The 18,675-nt window shown below is 34.9% G+C and overlaps 3 protein-coding genes across 4 annotated transcripts in view; 1 reads left to right on the top strand and 2 right to left on the bottom strand.

The window, feature by feature from the left end:
- LOC112052210 (60S ribosomal protein L39) overlaps positions 1–5,191 on the top strand; it is a 95,861-nt gene extending 90,670 nt beyond the window's left edge. The window contains exons 2-4 of the mRNA XM_052882340.1: positions 4,184–4,229; positions 4,324–4,427; positions 5,097–5,191. Coding sequence (XP_052738300.1) covers positions 4,227–4,229; positions 4,324–4,427; positions 5,097–5,145 — 156 coding nt within the window. The 5' untranslated portion in view covers positions 4,184–4,226 and the 3' untranslated portion in view covers positions 5,146–5,191. The remainder of the gene's footprint in view (positions 1–4,183; positions 4,230–4,323; positions 4,428–5,096) is intronic.
- LOC112052206 (translation initiation factor IF-3, mitochondrial) lies at positions 1,048–3,519 on the bottom strand. The gene is made up of 3 exons (XM_024091203.2): positions 3,029–3,519; positions 2,173–2,398; positions 1,048–1,449 (listed from the first exon to the last, which is right to left on the bottom strand). Exons 1-3 carry the CDS (start codon positions 3,286–3,288, stop codon positions 1,279–1,281), a joined length of 657 nt encoding a protein of 218 aa, XP_023946971.1. The 5' UTR covers positions 3,289–3,519; the 3' UTR covers positions 1,048–1,278.
- A 586-nt stretch (positions 5,192–5,777) lies between the features above and the next one.
- Positions 5,778–18,675, bottom strand: part of LOC112052209 (bestrophin-4) — a 37,359-nt gene continuing 24,461 nt past the window's right edge. For both annotated transcript variants that reach the window (XM_052882320.1, XM_052882319.1), the window contains exons 8-13: positions 18,029–18,260; positions 15,783–15,930; positions 11,958–12,046; positions 7,819–8,001; positions 6,607–6,737; positions 5,778–6,058 (exon numbers count right to left, since the gene is read on the bottom strand). In XM_052882320.1, the coding sequence (XP_052738280.1) occupies positions 5,951–6,058; positions 6,607–6,737; positions 7,819–8,001; positions 11,958–12,046; positions 15,783–15,930; positions 18,029–18,260 (891 nt within the window). In that variant the 3' untranslated portion in view covers positions 5,778–5,950. The remainder of the gene's footprint in view (positions 6,059–6,606; positions 6,738–7,818; positions 8,002–11,957; positions 12,047–15,782; positions 15,931–18,028; positions 18,261–18,675) is intronic.

Below are 18,675 nucleotides of genomic sequence, written 5' to 3'. Positions count from 1 at the left end.
ACTTGTTTATTTTGCGTACTTTCACAGCGTAATGTCTTACGGTATTTTGTTGTGGGGCAAGGCTGCTGATATACATTCTATATTTGTACTTCAAAAAAGAGCAATTCGAGCAATATATCAACTAAAATCACGCGAGTCCCTTCGTCAAAAGTTTAAAGAAATAGGCATTTTAACAGTAGCCTGTCAGTATATATATAACAGTATAGTTTATGTGAGACAAAATATTAATTTGTACAAACGAAAAGGAGATGTAAACCCACGTCTTACTAGACACGGGCATAAGTTAGTTATTTCTGCATATCGTCTCCAAAGAGTTAAAAAATCTTTTGTGGGTTTGGGTGTACTCTTCTATAACAAGATCCCCAAGACTGTGATGGACTTGCCAATGCACAACTTTAAGCAATGTGTTAAAAAACATTTACTTAGTCGAGGTTACTACACTATTGATGAGTTCCTTAACGACAAAGGTGCTTGGAGGCCATTGGATCAGCTTCCACCTTCACACAGGAAATAAAACTATAAGAAATTGTAATTTAATTGTTATCAAATGTAAATTGTAATACTGTATGACTTTTTCAAAAGAGCAACTGTTGAGTTTCTTGCCGGTATCTTCTCAGCAGAACCTGCCTTCCGAACCGGTGGTAGAATCTTTACAAATAGTCAACTGACGTGTCAAAAGTGCTTGTAAACTGAGCCTACTTGAAATAAATGAATTTTGAATTTTGAATTTTGAGAATTAAAATCGGTTGTGTAGTTTAAAAGCTCTAAATGGTGTTTTAGAAGTCCACACAAGAGGCCTATTATGTCCAGCAGTGGACATCCATTGGCTGATAATGATGATGATGATGCTGATGATGATGATGATGATGATGATGATGATGATGATGATGATGATGATGATGATGATGATGATGATGATGATGATGATGATGATGTTTATCAGTTTGCCAGGATACAACAAAGCAATGCTTTATAAAATGAATAGGCATTCTTAAAAAATGCAATACCATCCTTCATTCCTATGCATGCAGATTAAATATAAAAACATTTAAGATTTATTAAGTATTTTATTTAACAAAAACACTAATAAATATATACATGTAGCTAATGATTTACTATATTACATTAAATTAACATTATAGCTTAATCATTAAGTAGTTCACTATCTATTTCTTCCATTTTTTTGTGGTCAGGGCTAGGAGTTGAATCTTTAGCAAAATAATATTTTCTTAAAAGTAAGTATTTGGCTATGATTATGGCCCCTAAGATCACACCTAGTCATAGAGGACCTTTGTCATTATTACTTTGATCAGACGTAGATTGATTTCTTTGGTTTGTGCTATCCTTCAATGGCAGTAGCTGGAATCTCAAATTATTACCTTTATTTCTCTTCTGCACCAATTGAGCTGCAGATTTCAAGTTTTTCTCTATTATTGAGTATATCCTGTCCTATAACAAACAATATAAAATAAACCATAAGTATAGGCCACAGGTAGAATAGTAACACTAATAAGAAGTCATCATTATTATCAGTCTATTTTAATGGCCCACCAGAGTGTCAGTCCTACCTTCTTATAGGAGAGGGGATATGGAGCTTAGACCCACCACGCTGCTTCAATGCGAATAGGTAGGCAACATTAATAATACTGCTTCCAAATTTTAACTTTCCACATAGGTGTAATTTTTATAGTAGTAGAAGTCTTTTGTTACAAAGCTCATCTAAGGCAGTACCACAGCCTTGGGTAAATATGGTACCATGCAGTATTCCTATAAACTGATGTGAATGTTGTTGCCACTGATTTACATAAGCTTGAACACCTTAGCCTCAGGTTGTTGAGCACAAAGCATGACACGTGCCTGACAAGGTGTTAGTCTGTTAAAGTTAACAATTTGTCAGTTACAGTCAACACCAGTTTGTTTCATAAATATGATACTATACACCAGCAGCAAAGAGTCCATACAGGCTAATTCCCACCGGGTTACCTTTTAAAACTCCATACATACATATTCATTATTGTTATGGATATATATATGTATGGATGTATAAGAACCCAATGTTTGCATCAAGTGGTAAAACTTCATCAAAACTGCATCCTTCGCCACTGCTATACACTATACCATTTTTAACTAACTTCAAAAAGGATGAGATTCTTGTTTAAAACAAATACTCACCAATTTCATGTCTTCATTTTCATTGCCTGAAATGACTACCCTAACTTCATACTGCTTCTCCACAAGCTTGGCCATTTTCTTGACACTTGTAAGTAAATCGTGCTCAGCTATTTTAGAAGAGAGGGTCATTAGCTTTTGCCCCTTTATGGAATTGCTCTCACGGGCATTTTGTTTTTCTTTTCTTCTGGAAATTTCCTCTTCATGATATTCAGCATTGGTCAACAATCTAAAACATATATTGTTACTATTAAACTGTTATTTCACAATCACAGTATGTGTTGACACTGGATATGCTGTTACTTGTAATTTGATGTTTGAAGTGCTTGTAACTCAGCCAAATTGAAATAATTGAATTTTGATTTTTTTTCTAGGTAATCATTTACAATTCATGTTTCAGGTATATTATTCTATTAGTCACACATCACATACACTATCAGATGATTGATAGGCCATTAAACCATACCTACTATTGCCATTCTAACTGGCCTTGGCAGCCTACGGCTGATCTTTATATAGTTACTGGCATATACAAGAATGTAAATGTGAAAACATAGTTATTTGGCACAAACATAAACACATAAAAAACTGAATAGATGGGCACAGCTAGTGATAAATAAAAATGTAAACTTATAATAAGATTTGTTGTTAGACAAAACATGACTGGAGTTTCCATCAAGCTCTAATTCATTAATCATTATCAGCTAAATGTATATTCTCTAAATTAAAATGCATTCATAACTTAACCATTGCCTTTTTTCTACCAGGTATAAGGTTTCACTAGAGTTTATACTGCTTTACTCACTACTTGCATCAAGAAAGTTATTTGTACCTGTACTACAAAATAAACTGAACTTACTTATAAACTGGCCGTCGTGTTTTCGTATCTGGGTCTTGTATTTTCACTAATTTTAATTCACGCCTCACTGACAAGTTTTGAGCATCTTTGAGGTCAGTAATACTAATAGAGTTGTCAGCACCAATTAAAGTGATTCTGTTCTCTGAAATTTTCTTCTTGGGCACATCTTTTCCGTTTGCATTTATTGTCGTTCTTGTTGTTATTGCTCGACATTCTAGTAACTTTCGTACATTAACTAGAGTGATAAATTTATTTAACATTTTAATGAATTATATTAATAATTTATAGAAAATAAAGAAATAATTGCACTGATCTAGAAGGCCATGGATATTTTTGTAGATTATGTACTCTACACTAGTACAAGTAGTACACTAGAAAAATTGAAAAAGAATCGTATTAAAAAGCCGAAAGCGACAGACAGTTATTTTTTACTTTAACAAATTTAGTCAAATTTATTGTAAATTTTCAACATTTATTTCGATCAACTTTTAATGGATATATTTTTTTAAAATTTAAACGTCACAGTCACTATTTGTCAATGTCATTCGATTTCTTTTTCAACTGGTTTTACAGCCCTGAGATCTAGCCCAAGGAACATATTTAATCTAGCCAAGCCGTTTGTTGATCAAAGGACACAGAGATTAGCTAAAAATGACTCAGCCAAGTTGGCCAAGTTTTATTTTTTTAGGGTTTATTTAGGAAAATGTGGTCACTTTACAGACCTAGTTCGGACTACTTTAGTATTTTAGTCGAGTACGAACAATTTTTAGATTTACTAGGATTTACCGCCCAAAAATTGTTCGTACTCGACTAAAATACTAAGTAGTCTGTACGGCCTATGTTTATAGAAGTGTGAAGTGTGAGGACACAGAATATATTTATTGTTGTTAAATATTTTCGTTAAGTGAGTTTACCCCCTCGTCCCTGTCAAAAAATTACAGACAATTTTGTTCGTGAATTTTCTCTACTGGTCCTTCTATAATTAGTCTGAGCTTTTTATGTATCATAGAGTAAAGATTAACTTTGAAGAGTTGATGGTATCCTCCTGAGTAAATATGTTCCTTGATGGTATCTATGGTCGAAGCGTTATTCTAATCTGTGATTTTAATTGTCATTGTCATTTTTAGCCGTTTGTGGTCATACTCCGTAAAAAAGAAATCTTTCTTTCACTCAATTTTTGACAGCAGGGAAGGCAACCATGGTTGGTTGAATATTTTTTAAAATCTAGTAAAATCAATGTAATCTTTCAACTACAGAGTGTTTTATCCCAAATAATTTGTTTTATAATTTTTCAGTCGGCCCACAAGACATTTATTATCAAGCGGAAGCTCGCTAAGAAACTAAAACAAAACAGACCAATTCCCCAATGGGTACGAATGCGCACTGGAAATACCATTCGGTGAGTTAATTTTTATTAGGATATTTGTAACTCACGCAATTTCATGCAATGGTTGATTTTACCATTTCTGTCCTACCTCTCTTCATAGCCAATGAAATGAAATAGACAGAGGCACCTACAATAAAGTACATAAACAAACATGATTAGGCTATTGAGTTAAACAGCATACTTTACCATGTTGAATATTTGCTTAATAGTACCTACATTAAGTAAATTTTTAACGTTTTCGTACTTGTTTCGTTTGGGCATAATACAGTGAAAGTATACTAAGTGTATGTGACTAGACTAAGCTCTTACAAAAACACTTGTAATATTAAGGTCCCAAACATAATTATTTTAATTATAAAATCTCATTTAACGGCTAAGTCCAAGGGTGGGGTTTTAAAGGTAAGACCTCAGTTAAATACCACACCAAACTTCAGGTCCCCTCTGAACATCAGGCTTATGCTTGCTCAGTAAACATAAACACTCAAACTGGTTAATGTTGATAGCTTCACTGTTCAGTGTCAGAGTAGGCTACTATCTGTATTTATTGTAAAAACCTACTTTTAAAATTATCCTCTTATTATTAAATTATCAAAAATTGAAAAAAATACCTCATTGAAAGTCTTGAATTTTTTATGTTTGCATCAGTAAAAAATACTAATGTTGGCTGTTTTACCCTTACAGTTACAACGCTAAGAGGCGTCACTGGAGGAGAACTAAGCTGAAGCTGTAAGCTTACTGTCTTGTATCTGTTAAGTAAATAAATAATGTAAAATTTATTTGTGTTTTCATTGTTTCATTGTCAAAAAAAGTGCAATATCTATAGGAATCTGTCAATTCAAAGTATTTTACTAAATGTAAACAGTAAACATTTGAGGTCTAGAAATTGGTGGTGTTTAACCATGCTGTACAGAGCATTTGTTGGACCCTGGTCGTTATCATTAATATCCAAGTACTGTTAGACTAAAATCTCTGTTGAAATTATTATTTACTAGCAAACCCTCTGTGGCTACCATAGGAATACAGAGATAAAATATAGCCTACAGTGAAAGAATTTTTAAAATCGGTTCTGTAGTCTCAGAGCCTATTCAAAACATACAAACAAGCAATAAAATCATTTTTCTTTTTCTAATTTTAGTATAGATAGAAATGAAGTGTTGGGATATGTTTTGATATCATGCTCAAGTAAAGTCTAATGTGTAAGTTGAACAAACTTCTATATATTGTATGGGACCACAGAGTTGATATGATTATTACGAGACACATTATTTGTCTCACCTTCACTTGTTACCTAAAACTTCACTTTTCATCAAGTTTAATTTTGCGAAAATTATAATGAGGGACAGAGTAATGAAAAACAATAAACTAGATTTACTTATAAATATTGATTTAATATCCAGTTATGCTTATAAATACACAGCACTTCGCTATAACACGATACCACCAAACTTATACTTATAAATAAATTATATAAGTATCACAATTTTAATACTGTCTAAACAGGAGATGTTTCAATCCCAGGAAAAAATAAAGCTATGTCAAGTTGTGTTTTCTTTGGAGTCGTCCTCTGTTTGTTGCTTCTGTGATTGTTTAATGAGTTCTTCTAATACTAAATCATTGTCTATCAATTCTAAGCTACCAGTAGGCTGTAACAAACAAAATATTTAATTGTAATAACACAAAATATTGAAATTCTGAATCTTTAATACTAAAATTTTCTAAATCTCAAAAACTACTAAACCAAATTGATGAAACTTGCACTGTACCGTAGGTTGGAGTATGCCTATATAAAGTTTTTTTTTATTGTAATCTAAGAAGAAAGAAGCTGCAACTATGAAAAAAATTAGATAGATACAGATGGAATAGATATCCTTTTTTTTCTTTGAAGTTATTTAAAAAATCTATACTATAATATTAAGTGTGTTACATTTTCACACTAACTACTGGACCAATTATCATGAAATTTTGCAAGTAGGTACATGAGATACATATGAGTACCCCTCACGCGAAAATAAAACACTTTTCCAGAGATGAAAAATCTTACAGAGCGAAGCCGTGGTAAATTGATAGGTTAAAATCTTTGAACTTGATATGCATAAATTGTCTACAGTTAGTACATGTTAACTGCATTAATATCCTATAGTTTTAACTGTTCTTTTTACAAGGTTTTATTAGACATTTATGTTTTTTATACCTGTTGTGCGCTTATAGAGCGGGCCATTAGTTTCTGTAAATATTTTTCTCGTCGATGTTGTTCACGTATACTTCGCAGGCGATCAAAGTCATCCATGTCAGTGTTTCCGTCTACTCCATCTGTTTCATCCACTAAAAATAAAATATGTTAAGGTTAAATAATATAGGCCTTTTTTCAACTAAATAAATGCAGCTAAAAGTCAATCTATCAAGTTAGGTCATAATTTTAATTTATTGCAGTGTCCGACAAAGACTTCTTAACATCAGTCTGAGCATTTTTACTAAGAATTTCTTGATTATTAGTTATTTTTAATTATAATTAGTTAATATTAACTACTTTTTGGTTAATTTGCATTTTAGTGGCCTACTACAGGCCAGTGCCAACCCCTTTGTATGAGAAGAAATGGTGGAAATGGTTAGCGCCAAGAATTTCTTAGAAGAAAAGAGAAATATTTCATAGTTAACTAATTGGTGTGCACAGTGTTCACCTAGGGTATGCATATAGGTGCACAATTTGGTTACAAAATGGAGAATTCCTTCTCCAAAGTAGGTTCGTAATGACTCCTCAGGGTAGGCAGCGCATTTTTGCATCTATTGAGTGCACGCCACTAGGACCGACGCCTGTGTGAACAGTGACTTGGTGTCGGGCTGATGATGACGATGTACCGTGATACAATGTCTGGCTGCCGGCGGCGCTCAGCGAGGGGCCCACGTCGCTGTCGAGGCGCGGCCGCATGTTGGGGAAGGACGCCAGTGTGAACAGCGACTTGGTGTCGGGCTGATGATGATGATGTACCGTGGTACGTACACAATGTCTGGCTGCCGGCGGCGCTCAGCAAGGGGCCCACGTCGCTGTCGAGGCGCGGCCGCATGTTGGGGAAGGACGCCTGTGTGAACAGCGACTTGGTGTCGGGCTGATGATGATGATGTACCGTGGTACGTACACAATGTCTGGCTGCCGGCGGCGCTCAGCAAGGGGCCCACGTCGCTGTCGAGGCGCGGCCGCATGTTGGGGAAGGACGCCTGTGTGAACAGCGACTTGGTGTCGGACTGATGATGATGATGTACCGTGGTACGTACACAATGTCTGGCTGCCAGCGGCGCTCAGCGAGGGGCCCACGTCGCTGTCGAGGCGCGGCCGCATGTTGGGGAAGGACGCCTGTGTGAACAGCGACTTGGTGTCGGGCTGATGATGATGTACCGTGGTACGTACACAATGTCTGGCTGCCGGCGGCGCTCAGCGAGGGGCCCACGTCGCTGTCGAGGCGCGGCCGCATGTTGGGGAAGGACGCCTGTGTGAACAGCGACTTGGCAGTCGGGCTCATGTCGCCATCGTCCCCGGCCTCTCGGCGTATCCACTGCGACGGCGGCGCTGATGTCGACAAACGCGTGTCTTCTGAATAACAATAATAAATTGAACTTGAAAATAATCTTTAATCTTATCGCGACAATTTCCTTATTAAGTAATAATGCCCTTGGTAACTGTTAGGATGTTTTCCTATATTTGCGTGAAGAAATTATAATATCTACCTACTTTCTTTACGCTAACGATAAAAATTCGTTACAGCTGCAGTACAGACTAAACGGGTAACAACTAATATTGCACAGTAATAGCCAAGATAGGTACATAATTAACAAAAATTACATTGTATAAATGTAATATGTGAATTCTAGGTAGTATCCCCACGGTTTCACCTGCGTAGGTAGTTCCCGTCCCGTGCGAATACAGGGGGAAAAACATATAGCCATGATACTCACAACGCAAATAACGATTGGCAAAAGAATTTTCAAAATCAGTTTCAGTAGATCCGGAGATTACCTAGGGGTAATCTTCAACACTACAAACTTTACCTCTGTACAACATTAGTATAGATAAATAGTAATAGGTACGTTTAATTTTACCCCTTGGAAAATTAAAAATAAATAGTTTTAAATACAATAGTCCCCTTTCTGTTAAATGCAAATACATATAATTTTTCAAACATCTCATACTTTCTGAGATTCATCAATTATCAACCCATATTCGTCTCACTGCTGAGCTCGAGTCTCCTCTCAGATTGAGACGGGTTAGGTCAAATAGCAAACGCTGGCCTAATGCGGATTGGCAGACTTTACACACGCAAAAAATTAAGAAAATTCTCAGGTATGCAGGTTTTCTAACTATGTTTTCCTTCAACGTTCGAGACAAGTGATGTTTAATTTCTTAAAATGCACACAACTGAAAAGTTGCGAGGTGCATGCTACGGGCCGGAGTCGAGCGTACACCCTCCGGTTTATTTATAAAGATTTTTGTGGACATTTTTGTGAATACATATTAACTACTTTTTGGTTAATATAATATGCATTTAACTATAAACAACGATAAAAACTAATCAAATCTTCCCAACGAGTTCACGAAGGAATATTTAGGTACATCAAACACAATTAGCAACTAAATTTTTAGGTTGTTGTGTGAGTGAACTCGCTTAACTCAGAATTAGAATAACTTTACGCTTGGGGAGCTCACACTAATAATACCCCCTTCCACAGCCACAACTTAGGTCGTCGCCCTGTGGTGATGTCATTACACACAGGATCGATTTACTCGAAATATATTTAGCGTAATGGGTCTAATTTTGATTTCGAACTCTACCAACTTTACAGTTAGAAAAAACAATATTTATATACTATTTTTTATCTACTATAGTATGTAGACCTATTATAACTAACCAAACACAGTAAAAACATAATTAGAGCCAGATGACAAGTTAACACATATGTTAAAATTTCGTTAAAAAAATTGTTGCACACCACACTAGGTTACAAAAAAATAGTAATTCTTTTAAGGGCAATTAAATACGTTTTTATAATAAACTACCACTTGAAGTCACTGGAATGTCTCTCAAAAAGTTCCAAAGTGTTTATTAAACGCAAGCTTTTAAGTAAGTCTTATTATAATGTTAATGATTACATAAATGACAAAAAGCTTGGTTTTAAACTGTATTTATTATACGACTGTGTGCTTAGTTTTAAATAAGTTTGTAAAATGGTTGTAAACAAAAAAAATAATCCTTGGCCGAGTTTGTTGTAGGCTCTTGTCGGACCAAGGAGCATTTGGTACCCTCGTAACATTAATTTTAAGTTTTCGACTATTATAACCACTATTAGATTAAATTAAATTATGACATAATCCTGACATTTCGAAAGTGCTTGTAAACTAAGTCTAATTGAAATAAACGAATTTTGAATTTGTTCAGCTCTCTTATAGAGCTGATATTAAATATCGGAACTCGTTAAGTAGGAACTTACAAATATTTGCGTTGTTTTTAACCGCCTTCAAAACGCCAAAAGGAGCTTCTCGATTCGGCGTATAAGATTGCGCGATTTTTTTTAAGTGGATAATAAATCGATAACAACAATCAAGAAGGAAAACCTTGTGGTGTTTACGATAATAATAAGTTAAAAATCATCAGTTGAGAGATACGAGTATCACATACGTAGGTACATAATATTACAAACATTAAAGAGAACACATTCTTTTTTTTTTCTTTTACAAGTTAGCCCTTGACTACAATCTCACCTGATGGTAAGTGATGATGTAATCTAAGATGGAAGCGGGCTGACTTGTTAGGAGTAGGATGAAATCCTCCTTTCGGTTTTTACACGACATCTAACCGGAACGCTAAATCGCTTGGCGGTACGTCTTTGTTGATAGGGTAACTAGCCACAACCGCAGCCTCCCACTAGCCAGACCTGGTTCAATTAAGAAAACCTCAATCGACCCAGCCGAGGATCTAAACCCAGGACCTGCGTCTTGTAAATCCACCGCGCATACCACTACGCCAAGGAGGGCGTCCTTTTTACCTATGATATTTTAAAACACCTAATGCCATCCACCCACGATCAAGTTAACCGTTAACCCATATTTCGATATTTTTTTTCACTGCCCATCCATAAGCGTCCTGCAGACTTGACGGTAAACTTGATTGTGAATTTGTGAGTCGCTGGCGTTAGCATTGAACCGTTTACTTTTGATGATAATTATCTACTTACAACCTATAATAATTAAAATATACCTACAAAAGAAAACCGTCTTCCTATTCCACATATGAGGCTTATCATACTCTAAATCCATTAATTTTACACACAAGGTTGGGAAAGGCTTTTTTTTGGCTGGTGGGAGGCTTCGGCCGTGGTTAGTTACCACCCTACCGGCAAAGACGTACCGCCAAGCGATTTAGTGTTCCGGTACGATGCCGTGTAGAAACCGAAAGGGGTGTGGATTTTCATCCTCCTCCTTACAAGTTAGCCCGCTTCCATCTAAGACTACATCATCACTTACCATCAGTTGAGATTGTAGTCAAGGGCTAACTTGTAAACAATAAAAAAAAAAGTATTCATATTATAAATCCAAAGTGAAAATATTAACGGTTGATGACCTTGATAAATCAAGTCAGTCATCAATCGGCCGGAGGTGTAAGTATTCATTTCACGCTTACGTCACATTTGTTATCACTTATCACGAAGATGGAAGGCGCAAGGGCAACGCTGTAGAGCGGCGTAGTCATAAAACATAATATCTTTGATCTTTTTATTTGCTCTAATAAAGCCGCTTGGTGTAATTAACGATGTTGTTATAATTATGGAGTAATTTTGGTTCTATTTTATACGCGTATTCTGTGGGTGTATTGAAACGTAACGGTAATACTAATATTACACATTTAAATATAACTAGCTGACCCCGCGTGGTTCCCGTTCCCGCAGGAATACGGGGATAAAATATAGCCTATAGCACTCGGGGATAGTGTTGCTTCCCATCAGTGAAAGAATCTTTCAAATTGGTTCAGTAGTTTCAGAGTCTATACAATGCAGACAAACAATCGAATCTTTTCTCTTTATAATTAGTAGGTATAGATAACGGGTTTGGTAGATGTAATGTAGGTAAGCCAAGGTAAAACTAGATAGGTATTCCTTCCAGAAATGGCGAAAACTATGTCTCTGCATATCTTCTGTCGCCTAATATGCTTTTTACGAGAATTCTTTTCCATACTTGTAAAATACGCTTTTGATTCTTTTTTGACACTTACCCTATTTCAGACCTATAAAATACTAAAGGACGCCCGCGACTTCGTCCGCGTGGAATTCAGTTTTCACAAATCCCAAGGGAACCGTGGATTTTCCCGGGATGAAAAGTAGCCTATGTGTTAATCCAGAGTGAAATCCATTTCCATTCCAAATTTCAGCCAAATCGCTTCAGTAGCCGCAGCGTAAAGGAGGAACAAACATATACACAAACACAAACTTTCGCCTTCATAATATTAGTGTAATAGAGTTATGGATATTCTGTAATTTACAGAATATTGCGATACTTACTGGAATTGTGGTTAGAATTTCCCGAGGGAACATCGACGGGGTCGCTTGGCTTTGGTGGTCCTTGCGCGAACAAACTCATGACTGTCGGCCTGAAAGTAAATAAATGAAATTGAATATAATATATATTTTAAAGATATACTGATGCGATAAGTATTCTCATAGATATCTAGAACAAGAACTACTTTATTTTTAAACTGAGTTTCTCTAAGTACCTACCTATTTGTCTTTTTATACTCAAGATACAACGGACAAGATTAAAAAAATGTTAAGTATTGAAATCAATTGCATTTTATTTAAATAGTAGAATCGATTAATAATAATGAACATAAGATTCTTCTAATAAAATAGTTAGTTATTAAGTTAGTCTTAAATTCTTAGCAATGAAGTGCACTTCGTAAATGTTTAAATGCACTGACTGCACTCATGAAGACTTATTAAAGAAACTGTGGCAGTATTTACTGTCTCGACTTTGCCTCTATCTCTCTCTAACACTACACTATAGACAGAGAGAGATAGAAGTAAATTCGAAACTCACACTGAGTTATACATATATTGTTACAGAATAGCGCTGCTGTATTCAAAAGGATTTTTTTTTGTACAATTTGTACGTATAGTGTTAAAAGTTAAAAGCCTCCTGGGAATCGCAATAAGTGTCCTGCACTAAACAATTTATCAGATAACACACTCATAAACCATCAACTGAAGTCAAATTGCCTACGATTAATAACTAGAGATGTTTGTTTGATATACCTTTTAGCATTAAATTTCTAGGATATCGTAAAGTTTACAGGCAGTTTTGAAGTACGTAATTATCTACGTGTATACAGGGTGTTTGGAAGTACTTCGACTTATAGGAGTCGAACTGCATAACAATATTTTTAACTAAAAAAAAATATGTTTTCGTACAATGTAATTCAAATAATGCCGACTAATAATGTAACACACGCCTTTATCTATCCTTTCATTTTAAAATACGTAATCGTTGTGGCAAGACTGTCGATATTGACGAGATATTGCAACTGGCACTCCGCACTTCATTAGTAAGCTACATCATGATATCTAACAATGAATAAGTTTGGCTAGGCCATAATATAAGGATGCGATATAAGGGACACAATTTAAGATCTATTCACAAAAGAAATATTTTTGACTCCGAAAATATTCATTTTAGAACACATGTTTCTTGGACATTTTTAATTAATTTTCTTTAGAGAATATAACCCTAGAGTTGCGGAAAATACTCCATCCCGTATACTTATAATAAAACTGTAACAGGTCAAATTCTGTACATTGAAGATATTTTAAAAATTTTATTTGGGGGGTATTATTAAATTAAATATTTTTTTTTCGATTTCTTGTGTCTGGTTGTCCGTATTTTTTTGTTGACCGGGCATCACACTGAAACTACTGAATTAATTAAAATGAAATAACATGGCACAATTTGAAACCCAAATACGGAGACTTTGTTATTTAAGTCGTTCATGTTTTGAGTTATATTTTTGTAAAATGATTAGTGGGAAAATATAAATAGAAAGGGGGCGCAATAGGGGTTGAATGTTTACATTGATTTTCACGCGGACAAAATCGCGGGTCCGCCGCAAGTCCACAAGCACAAGGACAAGTTCGCTAGTTATTAATATGAATGTATTATAGTGTGCATGCCACACTAAACTCAATGATATGGGATACGATTCCTGAAATCATAACGAATTCAAAGGGTCTTTAATGATTATGATCTCATAAATATTACTGACAAGCTACGTGTACCTAAACTTCTTGGTAGTAAAGATAAGTATCTAGGTACCCAAACATATTGTTATAATCTTACTAATATTATAAAGCTGAAGAGTTTGTTTGTTTGTTTGTTTGATTGAACGCGCTAATCTCAGGAACTACTGATCAGATTTAAAAAATTCTTTCAGTGTTAGATAGCCCATTTATCGAGGATGGCTATAGGCTGTATATTATCCCCGTATTCCTACGGGAACGGAAACCACGCAGAAATACATAATATTATGAATGCGGAGAGTTTGTTTGTAGGTACACTTTTATGCTTTCCTAGCAGAACACCCACTTTGCATTCCCGTTGCCATACAGAGACAAAATATAGTATGTTATTCGCTAATTTAAGATATCTTTCTATTGGTGAGGAAAATTTCACAATATTAGAAGAAGAAGAAATACTTTATTGCACACAAAAGTACCTAATATTAAAACAATTAATAATCTAAACATAGCATGCAAAGACGGCCTTATAAATAATCTCTACCAGGCAACTTCTGTCGAGACGATTTGCGGTTATTATTAGTTTAGAAAATACTGATCCGATAATCATGAAATTTTACATACACAGTAACAATGGTACAGAAAACAGCATAGCACAGCTCTATCCAGGAAAACAGAATAGTGCGTGTGTAATATAATTTTTACACGCGGGAAAAGCTGCGGGCATTACTTAGCTAGTTTCTAATGAAACCGTGAGCGTTTTATTGCGTAACTTTGCTTAGTAACGATGATTACTGTAACAAGTACTGTGCGACATCATATAAATAATTATGACTTAAACGGAAACCCATAAAAAATATTAAACAGCATGTGCCGCGTTTTCTTTTGCCATATTTTCAATTAATAGTCGTAACATGGATATGATTACATACAACGCGTCATTCATTCTCAAGTTGTTAAATTGCGATAATAAAATTTTGTATCTACTTTATCAGATCATACTCATTGATAGCGATTTAAGGTGATTTAATCATAACAAGCCAAACATCATTTAGTTCAAAACTGTGCAAAAATCATTATTTTTTCTTTGGAAAAAAATTTTTTTTAGAGAATCTACATGCAATATTTTTATTAGGTATACAGTGTCGAGCAAATTGATCGAGTTTGATAAAAATAAAAATAGAAATGATAGTGGTGGGTAGATATGTAGCAAAGGTACTGAATTTAAAACGTTATCTACTCGGTATTCAATACCTGTTATTTCGCCGGTGTCAATGCACTGACGCTGACAAAGTTGTGATATGGACATATGGCACTTTTTGTAACACTGCCCAATCCATCACGCCAATGACATTGGTAATGAGTCCACGATCTGATTTGGTAGTGCGGGATCCAGTGGTCTTGGACATTGAAAAACATCTCATTAGAATTTAGATTTTTTCAAACTTTTTTTCAACGAAAATACTTTGACCAATTTAAGATGGTTACAAACAGTCTCATAAGATCAAGTTTACTGTCAAGTCTGTGGCGCGCCTAGGGATGTGGGCAGGGGCAGTGAAAAATTATGAAAATCCATACTCCATATTTCAAAATTGTATTTTCACTGCATCCCTAAAGCAAAAATTTACTTGAACAAAACTATTTACTGAATATACTGAACAGACACGTTTAGTTACTCTATGTATTACTCGCTACTCGACGAAGATACTAGCATAATGCGAAATAGGCTTGAGCGCGCTGCATACTTGACGTTAAACTTGATCGTGCATGGCTGGCATTACAGTTTATTAAAATAACTTACCAATCAAACGCAGTAAAGGACTCTCTTATATAGGTACAATTAATTTAAATAAGTAGGTAGATTATTGAATTAAATAAATGATTTTAATAATAGGTATAGGTTAGTTAGTTAGTTATTACCTATAAATCTAATAAAATTGAATGAGATGGCTCGTAAAATACTTAATAATATTTATATTTTTTATTTATTTAAATAATAATTAAACATACCTAAGCTTAAAAAAGCATAGAGCATTATACTCGTACATGTAATCAATAAAAATAGGAAGAAAAAAATCACTATGGGATTATATTATTTACCTATTTTCCGGCCGTTTCGCCATGCTGGTGATGGTAGCTTGCTCGTCCACCTCCTCGATGACTTCGTTGGCGATCTTCATACTGCCGCCGCCTGCAGTCGTGGGCTTGTTGAGCGTGGGGTTGCTTGCCGATATTGTGAAGCGTGGTCCTGAAACACAAGATGATCAGTCATGCGTATTCCGAACATGGATTCCACCGTAGATAGTAAAGTCCCTTCTTGCCGAGCTTCTACAACTGTATCTTACTTAGTTGTTTAATCGATTTTGTAATATCGATTTTAAATTTTGATTTTAGTGTAACATCGATAATTCACACTGACGTACGCAAAGATTTTATACTATCTGAGTACGTGGAAACTGAGGCGAATAAAAGTGCCTATTATACTCGTATTGTCTTAATTCGTCTTAAGTCGCATAGTAAACAACAAGTTATTTATACAAGTAATACCTAAATATTGTCTATAATGCCGAGTTGTGCGTTCAGAAAGTGTAGAAACTAAATAATATAATGAAGTAAACACATAATTGTGTATGTGTGCTCAGTGTAGTAGTTAAATTCGGATCACTTTTTGCGATGATGTTGTAGGCACGTAACATATTATGCAGTAGACTTGAGACGATTAAAATTATATTAGTACTTTTGAATAGATATTTCATATTACTAAAGCCTCTCGTAGGTACACTCATGACATTATCGTAGACTAGCTGACGCCGCGCGGTTTCACCTGCGTGGTTCCCGTTCCCGTAGGAATACAGGGATAATATATAGCCTATAGCCTTCCTCGATAAATGGGCTATCTAACACTGAAAGAATTTTTCAAATCGGACCAGTAGTTCCAGAGATTAGCGCGTTCAATCAAACAAACAAACAAACTCTTCAGCTTTATTATATTAGTATAGAAGTATAGATAGCGAAAGAGGGAGACGAGGTGGGAGTTCATACTGGTATAGATACTATTGTATGAAAATTATACAAGTAGCATTTATACGTATAGTAAATCTACGTAATAGTTGGCACTTCGGTTACAAAACCCATTAAACGTCCAGATGGCGAGCAAAAATATTAAGTAATTGGTCCAAAAATTTTCTACTAACGAGATGAGTAAGCGTTTTTGCAATATGTGACGCATGCTAGAATAGAGTTCCGTTTTTCTTGGTAAAAAAGCCCTACGTTAATGTCAATAAGCATATCAAAGCTTATAATATTTCTTAAGGCTATGTTTAATCTACCTATGAAAAGCTCTTTAGCATTTGCGGAGATTCTGGTTTTTGATTGGTGGTTGATTGGAACAGACAGACTATAAAATATATGTGACTATAAAATACGTTTGCAATTTCATCCATATTCTGTTAGTATATCTCATAAAAAACAAACCAAGCTTTCACATTTATTAGAATCAACGTTTTTATGCCATGTATAAGACGAGGAATAACTATTTAAAGAAGTATAAATTTTAAATATCTTCAAAGTAATTAACGGAACAGTCGACTTGAAACGCGAACATCTTGAAATTGTCTTGCCATTAGATTTGTGTTTGCGTGATCAGCCATGTGTTAACGATACTGCAGAGCGTTCTATTGTTTCAACTCATTTATATAGAACAAGAGCAATTTATCAAGTGTTGTTTAATGTGAGTGCTATATATAACAATCTTAGTAATGTAGGTGTAGTGTAGAAGTCATACTTGACCGCGATAGTTAGTTTTTCCTCTTCCATTTACCTACATTTAACACGCTATTTCTTGTTTTTTAAATAACGTTACAAGTAGCTACCTAACCTTAACATACTTAGTACATTCGCATTGACAATATAGTTTAATCAAAACAGTAAACATATATCGATCCAGAAAATATCTAATAACATTTGAACACCTATTACATATTACTTACGAAAGTAAAATTTGACTGGCATGAAATATCGACTCAGATTCATCATAGTACTACGAGTAATCATTTTTAATTTCAAGTACTTAATAACTTATTTATTCTACACAAACTCGTAGTAAATAACTATAAAGATTATTTTGATACACTAATGTCAATAAACGGCTCAATTCATATAGTTTCGATTCAACCTCATCATTCTTCCTCAACCTCTTAATCATGAACAACATTTCAAAAGAAAACTAACTTTCGTCAAATTCACCCAAGCCTTTTAGCGATCTCTCATCGCATTGATAAAAAAAACCACTTACAATAGTTTAAATTGTAAAACTTGGAATTTTTATACTTAGTTAAAATACTTACCGCCGTCGGTCTGCATCGTAATCGGTGTAGGGGGTTGCTGGCGTTCGTCCTTCGAGAACAATCGTTTAAGCATAGACGTGACAGAGTTGGCTCTAGTCATTGGCGTCTGTTGCAAAGACAACATAGAGTTGCTCGAGCCCATCGAGTTCCTGTCGTCCTTCTTTCCTCGCTTACTCCCTCGGGACACAATGAAATGTATCCCAGATTGTGCGTCATCGTTCATTTGTAATTGCTGTTTCAGGACAGGAATTGATATTAATTGTTGTACTGAATGATTATTTTCAAGGCAATGAACAAAGTTTAGTATTAATTATTATGAATCATTAGGTTGGTGAAAGATTTCATAGTTGAAAAACAGCAGTAACGTTAGATGCTTAGATATTACAAGAACATTTCATAGACGAAACAGTAAAGTAAGAACGTCATATTGGAATGGGTTAATATTTAATTTACGTTAATATAAGGTAAGACGCTAACGCTTCTGCACATTTAAGTGTTTGGTTAAACGATGAATAGTAGTATTTTAGATACCAATACAGATTTTGATGAATATTCGAAACCTATTTGGACATCTGTATATGTATATTTCTTTTACCAAATGTCTGAGTCATCCTTAATGTAAGAATACAGCATTAATATACAGCGAA

This window comes from Bicyclus anynana, chromosome 6, assembly GCF_947172395.1.
Source record: "Bicyclus anynana chromosome 6, ilBicAnyn1.1, whole genome shotgun sequence".
Taxonomy (NCBI): domain Eukaryota; kingdom Metazoa; phylum Arthropoda; class Insecta; order Lepidoptera; family Nymphalidae; genus Bicyclus; species Bicyclus anynana.
Note: the sequence above shows the minus strand (reverse complement) of the source record. Positions and strands in the feature narration are given on the sequence as shown.